At 45.6% G+C, this 19485-nt stretch overlaps 1 protein-coding gene across 1 annotated transcript in view; it reads left to right on the forward strand.

The window, feature by feature from the left end:
* SPEG (striated muscle enriched protein kinase) overlaps window positions 1-19485 on the forward strand; it is a 519092-nt gene that overhangs the window by 259166 nt on the left and 240441 nt on the right. Inside the window, exons 7-9 of the mRNA XM_063933852.1 lie at window positions 13091-13275; window positions 13442-13530; window positions 13769-13944. Of these exons, the coding sequence (XP_063789922.1) occupies window positions 13091-13275; window positions 13442-13530; window positions 13769-13944 (450 nt within the window). The remainder of the gene's footprint in view (window positions 1-13090; window positions 13276-13441; window positions 13531-13768; window positions 13945-19485) is intronic.

Raw genomic sequence — 19485 nt, forward strand, 5'->3', positions numbered from 1 at the left:
CACCATTAGCTCCAGAGGGACCGAACACAGGCCCAGCCTCGGAGCTCGGTCCCAGAGCCGCGCCGCCGGCCCCCTTACAAAGCCAGAAGCAAGAAGAGGTCCGGAAAAATCGGCGGCAGAAGACATCAGTCTTCAACAAGGTAGCGCACAGCACTGCAGCTGTGCGCCATTGTTACTCAGGCACACTTCACACTTCGGTCACTGAGGGTGCAGGGCGCTAGGGGGGGGCGCCCTGAGCAGCAATGTAAACACCTTGGCTGGCATAAATACACCACATATAACCCCCAGGGCTATATGGATGTATTTTAACCCCTGCCAGAACTCACCAAAAAGCGGGAGAAAAGGCCGCCGAGAAGGGGGGGGAGCCTATCTCCTCAGCACACGGGCGCCATTTTCCATCACAGCTCCGCTGGAAGGACGTCTCCCTGACTCTCCCCTGCAGTCCTGCACTACAGAAAAGGGTAAAAAAGAGAGGGGGGCACTAATTTGGCGCAGTTTTGATACTAACAGCAGCTATAAAGGGAAAAGCACATTTTATAGTGGTATTCCTGTCTATATATAGCGCTCTGGTGTGTGCTGGCATACTCTCCCTCTGTCTCCCCAAAGGGCTAGTGGGGTCCTGTCCTCTATCAGAGCATTCCCTGTGTGTGTGCGGTGTGTCGGTACGATTATGTCGACATGTTTGAGGAGGAAAATGAGATGGAGGCGGAGCAATTGCCTATTATAGAGTTGTCACCCCCTAGGGAGTCGACACCTGAGTGGATGAGCTTATGGAAGGAATTGCGTGACAGTGTCAGCTCTTTACGACAGACAGTTGACGACATGAGACAGCCGGCTACTCAGCTTGTGCCTGTCCAGGGGTCTCAAACGCCATCAGGGGCTTTAAAACGCCCGTTACCTCAAATGGCAGACACAGACACGGATACTGACTCCAGTGTCGATGATGAGGAGACAAACGTAACTTCCACTAGGGCCACACGTTACATGATTGAAGCAATGAAAAATGTATTGCATATCTCTGATAATACAAGTACCACTAAAAAGGGTATTATGTTTGGTGAGAAAAAACTGCCTGTAGTTTTTCCTGTATCCGAGGAATTAAATGAAGTGTGTGATGAGGCGTGGGTTTCCCCCGATAAAAAACTGATAATTCCTAAAAGGTTATTGGCATCGTACCCTTTCCCGCCAGAGGATATGGCACGTTGGGAAACACCCCCTAGGGTGGATAAAGCGCTCACACGCTTGTCTAAACAGGTAGCACTACCCTCTCCTGATACGGCCGCCCTAAAGGAACCTGCCGATAGAAAGCTGGAGAATATCCTAAAATGTATATACACTCACACGGGTGTTATACTGCGACCAGCAATCGCCTCAGCCTGGATGTGCAGTGCGGGCCTGGCGTGGTCGGATTCCCTGACTGAAAATATTGATACCCTAGATAGGGACAGTATATTACTGACTATAGAGCATTTGAAGGATGCATTTCTATATATGCGTGATGCACAGAGGGATATTTGCAGACTGGCATCAAGAGTTAGCGCGCTGTCCATTTCTGCAAGAAGAGGTTTATGGACGCGGCAGTGGTCAGTTGATGCGGATTCTAAAAGGCACATGGAAGTATTGCCTTATAAGGGGGAGGAGTTATTTGGGGTAGGTCTATCAGACCTGGTAGCCACGGCAACTGCTGGAAAATCCACATTTTTACCCCAGGTGGCTTCTCAACCTAAGAAGACGCCGTATTATCAGGCGCAGTCCTTTCGGCCCCATAAGGGCAAGCGGGCAAAAGGCGCCTCATTTCTGCCCCGTGGCAGAGGGAGAGGAAAAAGGCTGCAACAAACAGCCAGTTCCCAGGAACAAAAGCCCTCTCCCGCCTCAGCAAAGTCCTCAGCATGACGCTGGGGCTTTACAAGCGGACTCAGGCACGGTGGGGGCCCGTCTCAAGAAGTTCAGTGCGCAGTGGGCCCACTCGCAAGTGGACCCCTGGATCCTTCAGGTGGTATCTCAGGGGTACAAATTGGAATTCGAGACGTCTCCCCCTCGCCGTTTTCTAAAGTCTGCTTTACCGACGTCTCCCTCAGACAGGGAGGCAGTATTGGAAGCCATTCACAAGCTATATTCCCAGCAGGTGATAATCAAGGTACCCCTCCTACAACAGGGAAAGGGGTACTATTCCACACTATTTGTGGTACCGAAGCCGGACGGCTCGGTGAGACCAATTTTAAATCTAAAATCCTTGAACACTTACATACAAAGGTTCAAATTCAAGATGGAGTCACTCAGAGCAGTGATTGCAAACCTGGAAGAAGGGGACTATATGGTGTCTCTGGACATCAAAGATGCTTAACTACATGTCCCAATTTACCCTTCTCACCAAGGGTACCTCAGGTTTGTGGTACAGAACTGTCACTATCAGTTTCAGACGCTGCCGTTTGGATTGTCCACGGCACCCCGGGTCTTTACCAAGGTAATGGCCGAAATGATGATACTCCTTCGAAGGAAGGGAGTTTTAGTTATCCCTTACTTGGACGATCTCCTGATAAGGGCAAGATCCAGGGAACAGTTGGAAGTCGGAGTAGCACTATCTCAGATAGTGCTGCGCCAGCACGGTTGGATTCTCAATATTCCAAAATCGCAGCTGATCCCGACGACACGACTTCTATTCCTAGGGATGATCCTGGACACAGTCCAGAAAAAGGTGTTTCTCCCGGAGGAGAAAGCCAGGGAGTTATCCGAACTAGTCAGAAATCTCCTAAAACCAGGCCAAGTCTCAGTGCATCAATGCACAAGGGTCCTGGGAAAGATGGTGGCTTCTTACGAAGCAATCCCATTCGGCAGATTCCACGCAAGAACCTTCCAGTGGGATCTGCTAGACAAATGGTCCGGGTCGCATCTTCAGATGCATCAGCGGATAATCTTGTCACCAAGGACAAGGGTGTCTCTCCTGTGGTGGTTGCAGAGTGCTCATCTTCTAGAGGGCCGCAGATTCAGCATTCAGGACTGGGTCCTGGTGACCACGGATGCCAGCCTGAGAGGCTGGGGAGCAGTCACACAGGGAAGAAATTTCCAGGGCTTGTGGTCAAGCCTGGAGACATCACTTCACATAAATATCCTGGAGCTAAGGGCCATCTACAATGCTCTAAGCCTAGCAAGACCTCTGCTTCAAGGTCAGCCGGTGCTGATCCAGTCAGACAACATCACGGCAGTCGCCCACGTAAACAGACAGGGCGGCACAAGAAGCAGGAGGGCAATGGCAGAAGTTGCAAGGATTCTTCGCTGGGCGGAAAATCATGTGATAGCACTGTCAGCAGTGTTCATTCCGGGAGTGGACAACTGGGAAGCAGACTTCCTCAGCAGACACGACCTCCACCCGGGAGAGTGGGGACTTCACCCAGAAGTCTTCCACATGATTGTGAACCGTTGGGAAAAACCAAAGGTGGACATGATGGCGTCCCGCCTCAACAAAAAACTAGACAGGTATTGCGCCAGGTCAAGGGACCCTCAGGCAATAGCTGTGGACGCTCTGGTAACACCGTGGGTGTACCAGTCAGTGTATGTGTTCCCTCCTCTGCCTCTCATACCCAAGGTACTGAGAATCATAAGAAGGAGAGGAGTAAGGACTATACTCGTGGCTCCGGATTGGCCAAGAAGGACTTGGTACCCGGAACTTCAAGAGATGCTCACAGAGGACCCGTGGCCTCTACCTCTAAGAAAGGACCTGCTCCAGCAGGGACCCTGTCTGTTCCAACACTTACCGCGGCTGCGTTTGACGGCATGGCGGTTGAACGCCGGATCCTGAAGGAAAAAGGCATTCCGGATGAAGTCATCCCTACCCTGATCAAAGCCAGGAAGGATGTAACCGTACAGCATTATCACCGTATTTGGCGTAAATATGTTGCGTGGTGCGAGGCCAGGAAGGCCCCTACAGAGGAATTTCAACTGGGTCGTTTCCTGCATTTCCTGCAAACAGGACTGTCTATGGGCCTAAAATTAGGGTCCATTAAGGTTCAAATTTCGGCCCTGTCGATTTTCTTCCAGAAAGAACTGGCTTCAGTTCCTGAAGTTCAGACGTTTGTCAAGGGGGTACTGCATATACAGCCTCCTTTTGTGCCTCCAGTGGCACCTTGGGATCTCAATGTAGTTTTGGGGTTCCTAAAATCACATTGGTTTGAACCACTCACCACTGTGGACTTAAAATATCTCACATGGAAAGTGGTAATGCTGTTGGCCCTGGCTTCAGCCAGGCGTGTCTCAGAATTGGCGGCTTTATCCTATAAAAGCCCTTACCTAATTTTTCATACGGACAGGGCAGAATTGAGGACTCGTCCTCAATTTCTCCCTAAGGTGGTTTCAGCGTTTCACTTGAACCAGCCTATTGTGGTACCTGCGGCTACTAGGGACTTGGAGGACTCCAAGTTGCTGGACGTAGTCAGGGCCCTGAAAATATATGTTTCCAGGACGGCTGGAGTCAGAAAATCTGACTCGCTGTTTATCCTGTATGCACCCAACAAGCTGGGTGCTCCTGCTTCTAAGCAGACTATTGCTCGTTGGATTTGTAGTACAATTCAGCTTGCACATTCTGTGGCAGGCCTGCCACAGCCAAAATCTGTAAAAGCCCATTCCACAAGGAAGGTGGGCTCATCTTGGGCGGCTGCCCGAGGGGTCTCGTCTTTACAACTTTGCCGAGCAGCTACTTGGTCAGGGGCAAACACGTTTGCTAAATTCTACAAATTTGATACCCTGGCAGAGGAGGACCGGGAGTTCTCTCATTCGGTGCTGCAGAGTCATCCGCACTCTCCCGCCCGTTTGGGAGCTTTGGTATAATCCCCATGGTCCTTACGGAGTTCCCAGCATCCACTAGGACGTCAGAGAAAATAAGAATTTACTTACCGATAATTCTATTTCTCGTAGTCCGTAGTGGATGCTGGGCGCCCATCCCAAGTGCGGATTGTCTGCAATACTTGTACATAGCTATTGTTACAAAAATCGGGTTATTATTGTTGTGAGCCATCTTTTCAGAGGCTCCTCTGTTATCATGCTGTTAACTGGGTTCAGATCACAGGTTGTACGGTGTGATTGGTGTGGCTGGTATGAGTCTTACCCGGGATTCAAAATCCTTCCTTATTGTGTACGCTCGTCCGGGCACAGTATCCTAACTGAGGCTTGGAGGAGGGTCATAGGGGGAGGAGCCAGTGCACACCAGGTAGTCCTAAAGCTTTACTTTTGTGCCCAGTCTCCTGCGGAGCCGCTATTCCCCATGGTCCTTACGGAGTTCCCAGCATCCACTACGGACTACGAGAAATAGAATTATCGGTAAGTAAATTCTTTTTTTCCCGGGTAGAATAATATAAATGACATTTACAGTACGTTTAGCATTTTTACTGATCAAAGGTTTTTTTTTGTTTTTTTCAAGTGTTAAAATGTATTGAAAAGTGTTTATTTATTGCAAATGTGCTTGAAAAGTGTACTTAGAATTGATTTCTAACATTTTCATAAATTTTTTTAAGGTAGGTACACACGGAGCGATTTTTGACTAGATTGCTTAGAAGAGAAGCATACATCGCTCTGTGTGTATGCCCTATAGCGATAGCAATGCGCGGTCTGTGATAGATCACTGAGCACACATCTCCCCGTGTGTACCTCCCATTAGAGCTGTTTTGTGTCTGACTGGAAATATCTGACTTCATTACATTGTCCGAGTTGTATACTTAACACGAGAAAAACATCTGGATCTGACTTTTTATCAGGCTCTTTACTTTAGAGCCGAAAGCGTCCGAAAAAGGCGCTTTGTGGCCGCTATTACATTAGCCAACTTTGCAAAATGCCCGATGTTTGTGGCAATAGCAGCAAACAATGCGCATTTTGCCGTTATGAGAACCGAGCGATCACATGAAATGAGAGGTGTGCCAAAACTTCTAGGTTAGGGGGCTGGCAGTGGTGCACTATAAATCAAGGTGTTAGCCTATGATCGGCAGGGAGCGTAATAGCAAGGAAAGGTATCTAAGGAGTTGTTTGTGGGGGTCGAATTCTCTTTGTCCTGGGGAGCAGTATCGAGGCTGAGTTGATACCTTCTTGTTTGATTGTACTGTTTGTTATATGGGCACACTGGGCGATCTACGCGTGCAATGCTTGTTTTGTTTCTTGAGGTCTGAGCATTGTAGATTTCTGGCCGTCCTTTCTTTGGCACCATACATCTTCAATACAGCTCTAATACAAAGATTAATCTTATGTTTTAAATAAATTTGCTAACGGTTTCTATGCCAAATCTATGTCGCCGTGTCATATTTTATGAGAGTTGTTGTAATTGCAATGATACACCTCAGCCAATAGAAAGTTTATCGGCTCCCATCACATCCCGTCGAATATCTTTTATATATTTTGGTGTATTTTTGACTTGCGTTTCCTTATGTTGTAGACTTGGATGTGTCCACAAAATAAATACACCCTTTAAGACATATATCTCTTGTGCCAGAGCGTGGGTGCAACGATCTGTAGTGATTATTGATGATTATGACTATTGGCAGCATTCCTTAGCAGCTTCCTATTGGACGATTGTGTATTGACCCCTCCAGCTGATATACTGTAGTTAAAACATTAGAGCTTATATTATATTATAGAAAGTTGTGGCTATCCAGACACTATTCTCTCTTGTTTATATGATACTGTGTACCCGGCGGATCTGACAGGCGATGGGACCCTGTATCGTGCAGTGCATCCACAACTGCAGTACGCAGGGGACGACAGCATGATGTAGGATGTAGCATGGCATCATACACAATATCTTCTGGTTGGCTATTCAGCACGGCCGACCAGAAGATATTGCATGTAAACTGCGTGAGTGCACAATTGGGCATACACACTGCTGCCAGACATGCACAATATGTCGTTGCGATTTGGCTGGAAACTACATCATGCGTGTACCCACCCTAACCCTGTCGAGTTATCTTTATTTCTTTTTTATAAAGTGCCAGCATATTCTGTTGTGATTTACACATTTTAAAAAAATTATAATAAAACAAGACAAGACAATAACAGACAAAAAGGTAAGAGGGCCCTGATGGCAATCTTAAAATCTATGCGGAAATAGGCATTGATACCAAGGGATTAGTGTTACATATTGCATATCTTTACACTATGGGGGTCATTTCGAGATGATCGTAGCTGTGCTAAATTTAGCACAGCTACAACCATGCACACTGACATGCGTGGGGACGCCTGGCACAGGGCTATCCCGCTCCGCATGTCAGTGCTGCCCCCCCCCCCCCCCCCCGCAGAAGTGCAAAGGCATTCCACAGCGGCAATACCTTTGCACTTCCAGAGTAGCTCCCAACCAGCGCAGCTTTAGCGTGCTGGCCGGGAGCTACTCATCGCTCCCCGGCCCGCAGCGGCTGCGTGTGACGTTACGCAGCCGCTGCAGCCCGCCCCCCAAGAAACGGCGGCCAAACGCCGCCGTGCCGCCCCCTCCTGCCCAGCGACCGCCTCTGCCTGTCAATCAGGCAGAGGCGATCGTAGCGGCCCCACGCCCTTCGGCCATCTGGCATGCGCCGGCGCATGCGCAGTTCTGACCCGATCGCACCGCTGCGATAAACTGCAGCGTGCGATCGGGTCAGAATGACCCCCTATATCTATAGTGGGGCTTAAGTCTAGTTTAGACTAGTGCAAATATTACTGTGTTAGCGCCTGTTCGACTCATTAACACACTTTTTCTTGGATAGATCTTTGATATGTTCGGGGCTGCGAATGCATACTCTAAATGAGCATTAATGTTTAGAATCAAAGATAATCAAAGATAATGTGAAAATGGATAAAGGAGATTATAGCAAATTCATCATCCCATTTGTGGAAAACCCTTTATTGCTGCTTAGATATGATGGTTTATGATTGTTTATGCATGCTGATTCTTCTTTGAATAAATATTATTTATTAACTTAACAATCCCCCATTAATAGTAAATAACACGTAGCACCAAATCTATTTCATTGCTCTGTTGCTCACTTTATGTTCTTGATTCAGAGGTTGCTTTCAGTCTGCCTGTGAGTCTGAGTTGCACTGCACATGCTTCCAAATAGTTACGGCTCTAATATGCAGATCTAAATTGCACACAGAGAGAAAGAACTTTGGTGGGCGTTTCTGGGACGTTACAGTGGTGACTAGCCAGATGTGGCCGTGTTACGGGCATTTTGCTATCAGCGACTCAGCGCTTCATGTAAAGAAGCAGCTGCAATGACACAGGAAGCCATGTCTAGACGCCTGGGCAGGTGCAATCTTCGATGTTGCATCCAATGGTGCAATTAGTATGTGCCACAACTGAAAAGTGCCACTGCCAGAGGGCATCTTAGTACGCTGAGAATCGGTTGCAGCATTTGCATAAAGATTCGGACACTGGCCCTCATTCCGAGTTGTTCGCTCGGTAATTTTCTTCGCATCGCTGCGATTTTCCGCTAATTGCGCATGCGCAATGTTCGCACTGCGACTGCGCCAAGTAAATTTGCTATGCAGTTAGGTATTTTACTCACGGCATTACAAGGTTTTTTCTTCGTTCTGGTGATCGTAATGTGATTGACAGGAAGTGGGTGTTTCTGGGCGGAAACTGGACGTTTTATGGGTGTGTGTGAAAAAACGCTGCCGTTTCTGGGAAAAACGCGGGAGTGTCTGAAGAAACGGGGGAGTGTCTGGGCGAACGCTGGGTGTGTTTGTGACGTCAAACCAGGAACGAAACTGACTGAACTGATCGCAGTTGCCGAGTAAGTGTGGAGCTACTCAGAAACTGCTAAGAAGTGTCTATTCGCAATTCTGCTAATCTTTCGTTCGCAATTTTACTATGCTAAGATTCACTCCCAGTAGGCGGCGGCTTAGCGTGTGCAAAGCTGCTAAAAGCAGCTTGCGAGCGAACAACTCGGAATGACCACCACTGTTGTAGAAAAGACGCTGCGACAACTACATCTACTCTAGGCTAAATAAATGTTAGTTTTGGAAATCTCAAGATTTTTGGTGGTTTTCAAGAATGTTTTGAAAACCCCAGATTTACTCAAGGTAAAACCGCCATAAAACACCAATTAAGAAAATGCCACTATACACATCACCATCTTGATTTTTTTTGCATGAGTAGAATTGAAACTAATAGAAATATTGTTTAATAATTATATTGAAAGGGCAATATTAATATATTGTTAATTGGTGTAAAAACGGACGCATGTCGGTGCCAATTTGGGGACGCACGAAAGCAGTTTCACTGTCCCCAGCAGTTTAGTGGTGGCAGACATTTTGAGCAACCTTAGATGTCCATTGGTACCGTTGTTCTCTGATACTGCGTCTTCAGACGCAGGCAGCAGATCTGAGAATCCAGCGGTGGGTATTTCATTACAAAACACGGCACATGCTGTATTTGCATAACTTTTTAGATCTGTTGCAACCAAAGACGGATTTACATTTGTTTGGTTCTCTTTATTTCTCCCTCCTCTTATGCTCATGTCCCCATGAGGGTGTAGTATGAATTGCCGGCTGTCGGGATCCCAGTGCCCAGCATACCGGTGACAGGATCCCGACAGCCAGAATCCCGGCAGCGGGGCAAGTGCAAAAGAGCCCCTTGCGGGCATGGTGCACGCCACGCTATTTATTCTCCCTCCAGGGGTGTCGTGTACACCACGAGAGGGAGAAAAGTTGTCTGTATACTGGCGGTCGGGATCCCGGCGCAGGTATGCTGAGCGCCAGAATCCCGACAGCTGGTATAACAAGTGCCGCGCCCCCCATGATACTGACCCCTAATACAGGGCTCGACAAATCCCAGGGGCCATGTCGCCATGGCCCCTTGATTTTGCTGCCTCGATACCAGATTATGCAGGGAGGGAGGAAGCAGATCCTCTATAGCCCCAGCGGAGATTCATAGGCGTGTCTATTGCAGTGGCCATTTCATGCATTGAAGTGCATGTGTCGAGTGTCCGTCCAAGCCTGCGCTAACTGTTGTGCCTGTCCGTCCCAGCCTCCGCTGTCTCCAAATTCCGGCTGCAAAGCTCTCTGATAAGAGAGTCTATGCATGACGGGGGATTGCGTCTTCAGAGGGGATAGTGATGTGGTGACATGGCTGGGGGGATTGTTTGCCTGGGGGGTGGCTTTCCTGGGGTTACCCACGTAGATGTGTTGGTGTGCTTGGTGAAGTTAGCCCATTAATGTGGCTATGGAGGGGAGAGGTTGTTGTTTACCTGGGGGGCAGCTGCACAGCAGTGTGGCTGCAGAGAGTTGGTTTGCTTGGGTGGTGGCGAGAAGTTGCTCAGTAACGGGCGTGGGAGGTGTTTCAGTTATTTGGGGGCGTGGGCACGGGGAGGTGGTCTGGCTCCTACACTTTCATCCTGGCTCCTACATTTTACAAAAAATTGTCAAGCCCTGCCCTAATAAATCCCCGTGTAATAAATATAAATCATCCTTCATGCTGATAATGACAAACAATTTGTGACCATAGTGTCATCCTTTGTCTCCTTCCTTCAAATCCCAATGGATCTCTTTAACAAATGTAGCTGATTTCCTATCGCTCACAGGGCTTGATTCAGAGAAATGCGTAAATGCCCTTGCAGCTGTGAATTTGCTTACAGTATCAGTGGGATTTGTATTGAGACACCCACTGGAGGCATGCGTCTCTGAACCATCGCTGGAGTACAAGGATGCAACCATCTGACGCACATCAGACAAACATTGACCATCTGAGAAACCCTATAGTCACACAGCATGTCCTCTGGAAGTGAGATGCTGGTGCCATTGTAACTGTGTACAGGATTGCAGTCACAAGCTGTTACATGTCCCAGAAACAGTTGCCACTCCCCCATTACCTCCAATACATGGTACCTTACTGTCATTCACTTGGCAAATAAATTCTCTTTGCTTCAGTGCAATTTGGATGCCTGCGCCGTGGCAAAAAAAAATGGTCCACTACGTAAAAGATTGACATTGCATAAAACTGAATCAGACCCACAGTTTTTTAGATACATTCTCTAAGGAGAGCGTATCAAACACTTATGCTGTCCCTTCATCCCAGTTGGAGCTACCAACACCCATCGCTGCGTCACTTAGCAATTAGGCTTGATCTGATTAGCACACGTAATTATGTCCACATACTTACATTCTTCCTTTAGTAAATCATGCCTCAGTGTTTGATTATTTTGATTTGTGCGCAGTATAAAAGTAAGTCTATATATAATATTTTGCTGTTCGTTTTATTTTCAGTTAACATTTGACAAATGCTAGCATTACCTGTGATCTATATAAACCATGATTGTGCTCTTACCCATGGAATATGGATGCAGTAATTATCAATCATTCCTGTTCTGTAAAGCTGATGAATGAGAAAGGGAGTTATTTTTGGCAAGTATGATAAGTATATTCTTATTAGCGCAGCATATGCTCTATGTTGGAATTTAACTCTCAGAGGAGTCATTGCACAAGTTCCCCGTCATTGTCAGACGGTAATATATCACTGGCTCCTTTGGTGGCACAGCAGCTCAGAAACATGAGCACCTTGTGTCTCTGGGAATAGTATTTATTGTGATCAGCTGTATGTTCCTAAAGGGCAGTGTTGGCTTATGTAGGCAGCAGCGTAGAGGACGCTGAGTGCTCCTAACCACTTTCTGGACTCTTCGGCACTCCTGTCCTGGCTGTTTTCCCTCTCTGCCCCATCTTCTGTACCTCTCTGTCCTGCTTTCTGTCTTTCCTTCTGCCTGTGTGCTGGTGAGTTTGTATGTGGGAGGGAGCGAGGAGGGTGAGAGTCTAAATACAGCAACAGATTGTACTGGAGGTGACCTCGTCATGTTCAGTCTCTCCACCCTTCTCCCTTCCCTCTCTCCCTTCTCTGCTTTTCCCTTTTTATGTGCATCTTATTTCTTTCTCTGCGCTCTTCTCCTTTCACTCTTTTTCTTTCAACCTCCTGTTTCTATTACTAACTTACTTACCCTCTTCACCCCAAACCCTTGCTGTGTTCTCCCCCATTCTCTTGTGCACCCCTGCTTCACCCCACTGAAAGTTTTAGTCCCTTGCTCCTTTTTTGTATCTGATGTTCTAGGATAGTAAGGGTGCTTCTGGGGGTCTGTAGCTCTAAACTGGTGAGTCCTTATGTGTCTGTCTGTGTCATTGCATGTCTCACCCACTGTGTATGGAGCAGAGGCTCTGCTTAGTCTTTTTTTGGCATTTAGGAAAGATGCCAGTGCTTTGCGTGTAGAGAGGGTGGGAGGTGGGGGCTATTGCAGGGGGCCATTTTAGGCATTAATGAGTGTTTAACTGCAACTTTTTCTAAGCTTGCTAGAAAGAGATGTTAAAAGTATAGAAGGTTTATTAATAAACTCACAGGAGACAATACTGTGTTAATAAATATAACAAAGTGTCTGTTCCAAGCACACGATGTCTTGCTCTCATGACTAAAGCAGTAGCTGGTACATTGTCATAGTTAGATGTTTCTAACCAGACTGATTCCTCAGAATCAGAAGTCTGCACATGAATGTGTATATAAATGGTATAGGATACATCCTGGGGCCACCTGTGCTTCGTTTGCAAATACAGTAATGTGCAATGTGTACAATTCTGTACATGTAGGTTTTCGGTGTTCTCTAGACAAAGCACATGCCTAAGTAAAACAATAAAAACAAATAAAGGATTATTTATATATTGTTATTCATTTCTTTATTTTTTTATATGGAGATAAACTTAAAAAGATGACACCTACTGAAATTCCAAAATAAATCTGTGAAGCTGGGTACACACTATAAGATCTATAATCCAATATATCATCCCGAGGTATATGGGAAGAACAATCTTATAGTGTGTACACCCAATCTATCATTTTCACTTGTCGTTCATCACATCTTCCCACCTGATTCGCTGCACGTCAGATGAGATGATGGAATGAACAATGAAGTACACATAGTGTAGTGTGTATGCACAACTGCACATACTGTACAGGATACAACCTTACGACACAACATATCATGCCGTCTGGAAGATTGCATAGTGTATATACATATACATACTCTATAGCCTGTGTTCTGGGATTTAGCGACATTGTAACAAGTGTTACATTGTATAGTGCATACCCAGCTCTCCTCTGTCTCCCCAGCACCTGTCACAGAATCTCCTGCCCATCGTGGCACACCGCGAGATCTTCTCAGCCCCATTACATCCGATGATGAGTATCTGAGCCCTCAGGAAGATTTAAGTGAGCCTACCACACCCCAGCACGGGATGTCTAGCAAAGCCACCATCCAACACAGCGTGACCTTCAAAGCCCCTCCCTCATTCAAGGTGAGATCCAAAGATTTTATGAATTTGACATGGCGGATAATGCCTTAGTTGGCTGTGGTTGTTTAACAGTAGTCCTAGTAATATGAGTGTGTGCGTTCAGTAATCTCTGTAAAAGTGTAAGTGCTACTTTTATTTGATTGAACTTCTGCCTCCTACAACTTTTTAGGTAGCTCTGTCGGACCAGATGGTGTTTGAGGGCCAGGAGGTTGTGCTCAGTGTACATGTGCAAGGAGAACCCAAGCCTATGATAAACTGGTGAGTTTTTAACAGAAGTTCAATCTAGCTAATGCTTTTGGTGACTCATTTGTTATCCTTAAGGAGGCTTCAAACCTACTTGGCATCTCCAGCAAGAGGAGAATGTAAACTGTTATAAACAGAAGTCCACAAGGAACTTATGTTATGTCTTGTCAGTTGCTCCTAAATGAAATGCCCCATGTTTCTTTTCATTGTTGTCTTTGTTTTGGGAAACACTCTTCTTCCTCACACTGTACAGGCTGAAAAACAAGCAGCAGGTGAAGCCCGGTGGAAAATATCGCATGACAGAGGAGGAAGGGAGCATTTTTTCGCTTCGCATTGTGGGAGTTGAAAAACGAGATTCCGGATTCTACACCTGCAAAGCAATAAATGAGTATGGAACTAAACAGTGTGAAGCCAAGGTAGATGTCCGAGGTGAGTGCTGATAAGTGTCTTATAGCCCTAACTGACTGTAGTGCGGATGTTACACTAGAACAAGTACATCAGTGTATTGTATGATGGCAGGAAGAGGAGTTACAGAGTAGCCAGTGTCTTGTTACGCAGCATGATGTATGTAAAATATCATCCTGGAGAATGATAACACCCCTGCTAGGATATCAACCATTTACAAAAAGAAGGGCCAATCAGTCAGCTAAGTTAGGTGGAATACAATGCAGGAAGTGTAAAGCCCCCCACCCACCAGAAAGACCATCAGGCCGACGCGCGTGATATCGATATATCGGACTGATATATCATTAGCGAAAGCGCACATTTTAGCATTTCATTAACGATGCCAAACTGACGTTTGGACACTCGGTCATATGCTTGATCCTCTGGTCTTATGTGCTGCACATAAGATCAGGCGATCTGGGTAGCGGTGATTCACAGGTCCTAAGATAGATCGTTAGGTACTTTTCCAGACCTAATGGTCTATCATGCTCCTGGAGGTGCCGGGAGATGTGTGGGGGAAATCGTAAGAACGCTGGTCATCCTATTGTATGGCCACCTTAAGATGTCTCATTGGACTATCTTTTTAAATTACTTCTTGTATATCTTTAAAATTTACATTTGATTATTGATTTTGTGCCAGAATCATGCTTGTGAACTTTGAGAGATACATAACCCTTTTCTAATGCTGGGCGTACACGATACAATTATCTGGCCGATCTGCCCAATATCAGCAGATCGTCCAGATAATTGAAGGGTGTTTGTGGCTGACCGTCCCGAAAATTTTGTACAGTCGGGCATGCCGAATCATCCATCATGCACCTCCGATTCGATATTTTCAAAGTGTCATGTCAGCCACATCAGGCAGTCTATGCCCTACCGTGGCCAAACAATGGCCATCCCCCTGTTCCTTCACATGAGAAGGAACAGGAAACTGTCTCCTCCCCATGGGCTGAGCGCCAATATCAGGTGACATGCACGAGATCTCACAGTGTATGTCCCAGATATCGGCAGGGTCAGATAAAATGCCTGTCGGTCTGACAGGCATTTTATCTGACAATGTATGCCCAGCATAACCGATGATTGGTTTAATTCATTAATTAATTTAGTTAGTTAGTTATGTTGTGGAATATATGTTTATTGTGAAAGAAACATGGGATATACAAAGTCCAGGAGGGAAACATTCTTCAAATGAAGAGAAGCAATAGCACACGAGGACATGCACTGAGACTGGAGGGAGGTAGGTTGAGTGGAAATTTGAGGAAAAATTACTTTCCAAAAAGGGTAGTGGACAAGTGAAATAGCCTCCCATCAGAGGTGGTAGAGGCTAAGACAGTAGAGCAATTTAAACATGCATGGGATATACATAAGGACATCCTTACAAAGAAATAAGGATAAAAAAAGGTTTGAGATAAAAATATGGTAAAAAATGGAGTAGACTAGATGGGCCAAGTGGTTCTTATCTGCCGTCAAATTCTATGTTTCTATGTTTACAAGACAACAAATAACCAAAACGTACAGCTTTTAATAGAAACACGTGTCAGATATAAATAAAAAAAGTAAGAGGTAACAATAGGCTGCCACATTGCTATAAAAAGGAGGGGTTCAGAGCAAAGCTGAAACCCATCAAAACTGAGCCGAAGACAATCTTTGAGGGAAAATACAGGGAAGGAGAGGATGGAAAGACCTCATGTGAGACAAGGAGTCTGAGCAGCATCATAGCAGGCTAGTAAAGCAGTACTGGAACCAAACACCATCCCCTGCGAGAGAAAGAATAAACACAAGTATCCTGGGAATAAACACCTTCATTTAGTGGGTCATTGTCAATATAATTCTGGACTTCTTAAACAGCGAGCACCAGACCACACAGAATTCTTCGAGTTTGTGAATTGGATTTTTTTTGTAAACTTTTGAGGTGACATAAGAGCCTTTAAGCAGATCTCGTGACAATACTGTACACCTAAGACATGGGGAGGGGGGGAATGTGATACGATGTGAGAATCAGAAAGTTAAAGATTTTATGGGTTCTCCTATTTTTATACAAACGTGGTTGATTCTGCCATGTAAATGATTGCATGGCAGAGTCTCATATATATGCAGGGCCGGTGCTAGGGTGTTCGGCGCCCCCCTGCAAACTATAAATTTGCGCCCTCCCATATTCCTTTGGCACGCGCCGGGAAAAGGGGTGTGGGCTCACAAGTAAGGGGCATGGCCACACAATAGTACCCCCACTTAAAATTACGCCACAATGTAGCACAATCTTATTCCTCTTATACATAATGCCCCACCCGTAGTAGTAGCGTCATATGTAATGCACCCCAGTAGTAGTAGCATCCTTATACATAATGCCCCCCAGTAGTAGACGCGTCCTTATACGTAATGCTCCTCCAGTAGTAGTAGTGTCCTTATACGTAGTGCACCCCCAGTAGTAGAAGCGTCCTTATACGTAATGCCCCCCCAGTAGTAGTAGCGTCATTACGCGTAATGCCCCCCCTGTAGTAGTAGCGTCCTTATACGTAGTGCACCCCCATAAGTAGAAGCGTCCTTATACGTAATTCCCCCTAGTAGTAGTATCGTCCTTATACGTAATGGCCCCCCCAGTAGTAGCGTTGTTTCACAAAATGCCCCCCCTGTAGTAGTATCGTCCTTACATGTAATGCCCCCCCAGTAATAGCGTCATTATACGTAATGCCCCCCCAGTACTACCATCCATAAAGTGCGCGTACACAGACATACCTCACACACACACACACACACACACACAATTTACACATATAAATACACACATACACACCCACCATATACACACACACACACCATATACACACACACACACACACCATATACACACACACACATACACACCCACCATATATACAAACACACAATTCTCTCTCACCCTCTACTTACCTAAGCCAGTCTCCCTCGGTACAGCAGCCTGGTCCGTGTAGCTCCGCCCCTTCCGCCACGTTTAGCTCCACCCCCTTCCGTCCCGTTTAGCTCCGCCCCCTTCCGTCCCGTACACAGCCGCTGTCAAACAGGTGAGGGGAGGAGAGGGAGGAAGCTTTCATGCTGCAGGCGGCGCTGCCAGTGCCTGTCATACAGTGACAGGCACAGCAGCAGCAGCAGCAGCAGGGGGGGACAGGACGGCGCAGCAGGGAAGGGATGCGGAGCAGGGGAAGTGCCTCTCCGTCCCAGCGCCTCCCTGCACTGCATCCCTTCGCTGAGCGGGTAGCGCCGGGCCTGTTATATGATTAAAAAACAAAAAACAAGAGAGCTCTCACAAAATCTGTCACTTTCTGATTCTCACACCCTATTACATTCCCCCATAGACATAATACACAATAGATCAAATATGTGATATGAGAGCAGTAGGAGAAAAATACATAAGTCAGTTGGGAGTCTGTTTTTTACCTGTCTATTAGATAGGAAAAAACAAACACCCAACTGACTTTTCAAAAAATTGAATATCCCCCTTATAGTTTTAAGTGATTTATATAAAATAGTTAAATGAAGAGCTGTTTGATCATATTATCTCACGTCATGTTTACCAAGTAGCAGAATTTTTTTTTTTTAATGCCATTTCCGGTGTTCCGTAATGCATCTATAATGAGTTTGCAGAAAAGACCTATTTGCATTCAGTTTGTTTCTAACACTTGCATTACATTGTATCTACCTGTGAACTGTGGATCTCAGTTGGCATTTGAAAATCTCAGTCTGAGCTACTGTACACAACCCCCGGCTTCCCTCGTCCCTACAGTGGATCTTGTCAGGCATGGTGCTGCTGCTGGCATTTCAGTGCTGTAACAGCAATTTGCTTCCGCACACCTAGTAGCAGCGAGCTCTTAATGCTGCATAGATCCTGCTAAATTACATTTCTGAAAACAAAAATAGCAGCAATGGTTTAAAATTATTATTTTTTTAAAACCATGTTCTCCCATTCATAATATGGATACAATTATAATGGTATTCATAGTGTCAAATGAAGAATATGATTGAAAGACTTCTCAGATACAGCCATGAGTACTTTTTATAATAATGATTGTCGCCTAAAGTACGCGTCTTCTAGGAATCTGGTACTACATGAAATGCTTTTAATGCTGTCAGCTGTAATAGGTTGGAAACTGCGAGAGAGCTGCACATTAAGCTGTCATGATGTTGCGTAGCCTCATCTCTCCAGGCTTTGTTTATTACTAATCACTGCAAATTACATTATTTTGACTTAATTATTACTAATTAATTATCATTAAATCGGAATATCTCATTCCAAAATGGTTATGTATTTTACTAGTGACATCGGCTGTGCTTGTCCTGTAATATAGAACAGTAGCGTATTTTCTAGATTGTACATTTTGAAGGGTTACAACATTTTAATATCTGTCTTTGCATAAAGGAAAGGTTTTGGTTGTAAAGCTGTAATCAAGGAAATGAATTTAATTTTACGATAGTGGAGAAAACCTCATCCGGGACCTACATTAAATATATGGAACTTGTGGCGTCATTGTTGTTTCTCGGTGAATGCGCATACACAATTGTTTGATGTTATTTTTGTGAATGAAAGGCTCTAGTTAAGTAAATATCGGTATGTATGTAATATATATATATATATATATATATATATATATTTATTTTTAATTATTATTATTATTTATTTATTTGTGTATTCTGTCCCTACTGTGGAGAACACGTCTTTTCTGCCAATACCAATCTCCGGTTTCATGTTTTGTACACTGCAAGGCTCTTGACTTCTGGGGCTGTTACATTCTCCTCTGCATATGAAGTTACTGCATGTTGCCCTAAGCTGAGCCCCAGCCTGATCTCTGCATGGCACCACCAACTGAGAGCAACTGGCTGCATGAGTAGCTTCCAACACCAGGGTTGACGTTCTTTAGGGAAGACGGATGCTTTTGCTGAGTTCATTGTAATTTGGGCTGAAACCTGGCTAAAGGGTTTGAGCTGAAAGCAGCTCACTTTTGGTGTGTTGAGCTGCTTTCAGTGTGTATGCCCTGGCGATGAGTGATGAGCGCTGATACGCGCTCCCGCTTCATCGCCGGTGGCCGCCGTTCATCTGCTGGTATTAGCAGTAGATGACCGGCGGGTTAGACGGCTTTCCATAGTGTCCTGCTATGGAAAGTCGTACACAACAGCTGACATCGCTGGGCAGGGGGAAAAGAGCTATGTGTGTATGCACTGAGCGATTTTCAGCCCAGCGATGTCAGCCATCATCGCTGTGCATACACGCTGGGCAAAAATGCCCTGTGTGTATGCACCTTTACAGTACAACTTATCTCTAGCCTTGTTAACTGCTGTGAAATGAGAGGCATGGCTGTTTCTAATATCACAGATGTACTAAGTAAACCACAGTCAGAATGATCTGCAAAATGTGTTATGGACCAGGCATAAAGAACTGATTGCTCTTCCTGTGTTAACTTTGAAAGCACAGGAAAGGTAAAATGAAAAACTGACTGCGAATAAAAATAAAATTAAACGTAAAGGTTCAGCAGATCTAAAACTCAAGTTGCCTTATAA

The sequence above is a fragment of the Pseudophryne corroboree genome, chromosome 7, assembly GCF_028390025.1.
Source record: "Pseudophryne corroboree isolate aPseCor3 chromosome 7, aPseCor3.hap2, whole genome shotgun sequence".
Classification (NCBI taxonomy): Eukaryota; Metazoa; Chordata; class Amphibia; order Anura; family Myobatrachidae; genus Pseudophryne; species Pseudophryne corroboree.